General features: G+C 33.0%; 1 protein-coding gene across 6 annotated transcripts in view; it reads left to right on the top strand.

Moving 5' to 3' along the window:
• The window catches only part of slc12a7b (solute carrier family 12 member 7b), a 58,838-nt gene that overhangs the window by 39,177 nt on the left and 14,661 nt on the right, over positions 1 to 5,000 (top strand). For all 6 annotated transcript variants that reach the window (XM_043226586.1, XM_043226589.1, XM_043226585.1 and 3 more), the window contains exons 9-14: positions 790 to 954; positions 1,967 to 2,065; positions 2,157 to 2,214; positions 2,928 to 3,102; positions 4,326 to 4,444; positions 4,520 to 4,618. In XM_043226586.1, coding sequence (XP_043082521.1) covers positions 790 to 954; positions 1,967 to 2,065; positions 2,157 to 2,214; positions 2,928 to 3,102; positions 4,326 to 4,444; positions 4,520 to 4,618 — 715 coding nt within the window. The remainder of the gene's footprint in view (positions 1 to 789; positions 955 to 1,966; positions 2,066 to 2,156; positions 2,215 to 2,927; positions 3,103 to 4,325; positions 4,445 to 4,519; positions 4,619 to 5,000) is intronic.

Genomic DNA, 5,000 nt, shown 5'->3' with positions numbered 1-5,000 from the left:
TGTGTGTGCTTGTGTATATGTGTATATATATATGTCACATAATAAAAGTAAATGCTTATTTGTTTAGTTTTTTTTTTATTTTTTAACCTCAGCTTGCTTGCACTTCTTACACAAGAGTTTTTTTTTATGTCTGAATGAAACATCTTGGCTCCAACGTTATAAAAAAAAAAATAAAAATAAATAAATATATATATATATATATATATATATATATATATATATATATATATATATATATATATATATATATATATATATATATATATATATATATATATATATATAAATATATAAATATATATATAAATATATATATATATATATATATATATTAATTTCAGCATTTCCAAATGCATTTTTAAAATCACAAGTTAAATTAGTTAATGCTAACATGAACAACTGCATTTAATTAAATAACATTAAGATGAATAAATACTGTAGTGTTCGTTTTTTGTTCATGTTATTTAACTAATATTAACCAATGACAAAAATCTTTGCAAAGTGTTAGCAAAAATCTTTAAACCACATTATAATTCCTGCTCTGTGCAGCTGAAGTGTTCAAACAAGTTATGTTTATACTTATTTCACTTATTTTCTTTCCCCTGTTACTAGCAAATCAATACTGTGATAAAAAGGCTGCGTGTAAACCGTGTGCTTCTACGAATGTCCTTCGGTGTAGTTTGTTTTCAGACTGACGTGAAGTAGGTTTTAAGTGGATAGGGCCATAAATGAAAGCTCGTTGTAATGAGTGCCTCTGTCTGCATCTCGGCCTCGTCTTCTTTTGCACAGAGAACATGTGGGGAAGCTACGGTCCTGCCGGGATGATGGTGGAGAAAGCCGTCCCGTCAGTGCCCGCGAGCGACTCGTCTCAGGACCCGTACATGCCGTACGTGGTGAACGACATCACTGCCTTCTTCACGCTGCTGGTGGGCATCTACTTCCCCTCCGTCACAGGTACAGCACGTACATCAGCCCTCACTGCTGGCTCTTATCTAGTGCTCTCAGACGGACCGTGAGCTCAGCAGGACGTGTGTGAACTCCCTGAAAACACTGATAGCGTTTCAGGACATGACCTTACTGTCATAACACACTCTTGAGCATTAGAGCTGAGGGACCTCTTCTAATTTTATTTATATTTATATATATTTATTTATATATATATATATATATATATATATATATATATATATATATATATATATATATATATATATATATATATATATATATATATACATAATAAGGCTCTAAGAATGAAGATACATTTTTCTCATGTTATTTTTATGTTGTTTTTTTTCTGCATTTTTGCCATGTCACACTATAGGACACAGTCCAGTTCTGAAGTGGCTTTAAAGATTGATTAATAAAAAATAAATTAATTAAATTATACAGATAATGTGTGTGTGTGTGTGTGTGTGTGTGTGTGTGTGTGTCTGTTTACTTACAATATACATTACATATATTGTTTTACTAAAAAGGTTAATATATTAAAATATAATTAATTGATGTTTTCTTTAAACTGATTATTTGAAATAATTTAAATAGCAAATTAATTGAATTCACATACTCTAACCTGTGCCATTTTACAAATTATTTATATTATTTTAACATAGTATACAGTATAGAGTTTATTCATTTACTAATATTTTTATTTCATAGTTAAGTTTTTTTTTTCTTCTTCTTTTTAGTGTTTTAGTAATTGTGGTGTTTTTTTGTTTTTTTTTATTTATTAGAATTTTATTTATATATTTTTTTTCTCATATGATTTTAATATTGCAATTCTATTGTCTGTATGTTGAAGTTCAGCTTTGTTGCATTAAATTATTTTACAGCAAATACAATTCGTTTTAACTCAACGACCTCATACATTTTTGCAACTCCGTTATTCGTACAACTATACATAACTTACACCTCTCTCGTCTTATTAGCGTCTTATTTCGTGTAATTCATCCGTGCTTCTCTGCAGGGATCATGGCTGGATCCAACAGATCCGGGGATCTGAGAGACGCTCAGAGGTCCATTCCCATCGGCACCATCCTCGCCATCGCAACCACCACCGTCATCTGTATCCTTGGTCTGGACCGCCCTGCGTGTGTGTGTGTGTGTGTGTGTGTGTGTGTGTGATGCTGTTTGCTTTTCTTAGCGGCGTGACTCAGATCTGTCCTGTGTGGTGCTGTTCGGAGCCTGCATCGAGGGCGTGGTGCTCCGAGACAAGTGAGCGCTTTCAGCTTCTCGTTTTCCACTCATAACATCCTCATTTTCCTGCATAAACACGCAGCCAATCTGCTTTAATAACAGCAGGCTTCTGGGCCAAGGTCAAGAACCCTTTATATGTAATACATCAAGATTAAATCACAGGAAAATGCTTGCGTTTGTTCCAAAACCTACCGAGACGGCATTTCCAAAGATGCACAGATACATAAAAAAAAAATGCAGGAGGGAATTTTGCAAGAAAATACTGTTTTAGTCTTCATCATTCAGTGTGTTTTTAGTGAAATGAGTTGATGTTTGACTCAATACTGCATGGTATATCAGTATATAGTGGTTTTAATTAATAATATTTTTGTTTACCTGTATTTTATTATTACATGTATTCTGTTTTGAATCAAAAACGAATGCATTAAAATGCATATCATTTTTTTAACGCACACATTTTGTCATTTAATATTTTGTTTTGCTGCCGCTTTAATTCAAGTAACAATAATTTGTAATAGTTTTATGTAACAATAACATTGCATTAGAAGCAATTAATTTTGTGAAGCGTATTTGAAAATTGTAAATGCTGTTACAGAATCACATTTCAGAGTGAAAATTGTTTTTGATGACTTTGATGCGGTGTCTCGTTCCGGATCCCAGAATGCAATGCGCCGAGCTGCGTATTTTTTGCGCTTTGTGTTCATTTAGACGTGCATCTCGTTGCTCTTTAGGTTCGGAGACTCGGTTAAAGGTAATTTAGTCATTGGCACGTTGTCCTGGCCCTCTCCCTGGGTGATCGTGATTGGCTCGTTCTTCTCCTGCTGCGGGGCGGGGCTTCAGAGTCTCACCGGCGCCCCCCGGTTACTGCAGGCCATCGCGCGGGACGGGATCGTGCCCTTCCTCGAGGTATCAGTCTCACTAAACGTCACCTACCGTATGAGATTTGCTTCCATCCAATGAGAAAGTGTCTTAAAAAAGGGAAGTAAACTATTACCGTGCTGTTGTTTCAGTAAGTCTCGTGTAGTCTGTGTCTACAAATAGTATTTGATATATTTAATATCGTGGTATTTTGACCAAATATATTCAAGTACCTTGATTTTTGTCAAATATTAAATGCTACAATGCTTCTTTTTCTTTTCTTTTTTTTAATAACGGCTTATAACAGTAGTGCAAATAGAAAATAAATAAATCTTAAAGTAAAAGAAAAAAAGATCCCTGCGTTTCATATGCATCAGATATCTTGTGATATCATATATCTGTGCTACGTCATCTTTTGAATAAGCTTTTACTTGTAGATTTTCAAGTTTAATCTTAATTGTAGTAACTGTGCGTAGGTCAGTTAAATCACGTTTTTTAAGATTTATTCTTATGCAGGTTTAAACTTTTATTTTTCATTATTTAATGTTTTTAGTGAAATGAGTTGATGTTTGACTCGATACTGCATGGTATATCAGTGGTTTAAATTAATAATATTTTTGTTTGCCTGTATTTTATTATTACAGGTATTCAGGTTCGAATCAGAAACTAATGCATTAAAATGTATGTCATTATTTTAATGCAAATATTTTGTCATTTAATCTTTTTGTTTTATTGCCGCTTTAATTCAAGTAACAATAATTAGTAAGTTTTATTTAATTGTACTAATTGTGCACATGTCAGTTAAATCATGTTTTTAAGATTTATTCTTATCTAGGTTTAAACAACAGCCAATTAAGTTGAAGTTTTTCATCTGACATTAATATCTAATTTGCTTTATTTTAATTAGCGAAACGTTTTTTTAAACTGATTTTTATGAGGAACGCATTTTTATGAATTGTATAAAAAGTAAAATTTTAAATTAAACCCATTTTTACTATGAAAGCAGGGATGTGCGTTTCATAACATTTATTAACAAATATTTATTTTTTTAGTTTAGAATTGAATTGAGAATGGTATTTCCTCCAAACGGTGTAAGATGCTTTCAGAATATTCGATTTTTTTGTTAATGACAGTGCTGGTTCATACCAGATTACTATGGTTTATTATAGTAGCAGTGACTGTTAAACTCTATTTTTTTGTGTGGCAAGGATTTCAGATGATCCATGCGCTATCTTGTGAATAATCTTAGTGTTCTTCTACACATATCTCAGGTGTTCGGTCATGGAAAAGCCAACGGAGAGCCGACCTGGGCTCTTCTTCTGACCGCTGTGATCTGTGAAAGCGGGATTCTCATCGCTTCTCTGGACGCCGTGGCTCCGATCCTTTCCATGTGAGCGTCTCGTCTCGTGCAGCTTCTCCTTCGATGTGACGAGAGACTTGTGTTTGACTGCGTTTCTCTCCTCAGGTTCTTTCTCATGTGCTATCTGTTCGTCAATCTGGCCTGCGCTCTGCAGACGCTGCTGAGGACGCCCAACTGGAGACCACGCTTCAGATACTACCACTGGTGAGAGACGGAGCTAATATTGCGAAGTAGAATTGCGAAATATTATTGCAATTTAAAATAACTGTATTTTATGCGAATACCTTATATGTATTGAATTTATTCATTATTATTTTACTCAATTATTTCACATTTCTGATTATTATCAGTGTGGAAAACAGTTGCATCGCCCAATATTGTGGTGGAAACAATGCTGCATTTTGTTTTTGATGAATAACAGCATTTATTTGAACTAGAAAACTAAAAACTGTCTTAATTGTAATTTTCCGATCAACGTCCTTATAAATAAAATAAACAAAAAATATAAAAATAAATATAAAATATAGAGATAAAATAAAAAAGATATATATATATATATATAGATATTTTGATGGGAAAAAGTATT

Source organism: Puntigrus tetrazona, chromosome 24 (genome assembly GCF_018831695.1).
Source record: "Puntigrus tetrazona isolate hp1 chromosome 24, ASM1883169v1, whole genome shotgun sequence".
In the NCBI taxonomy this organism is placed as follows: Eukaryota; Metazoa; Chordata; class Actinopteri; order Cypriniformes; family Cyprinidae; genus Puntigrus; species Puntigrus tetrazona.
The sequence above is the reverse complement of the archived record's forward strand: the minus strand, read 5'-3'. Positions and strand labels throughout refer to the sequence as shown.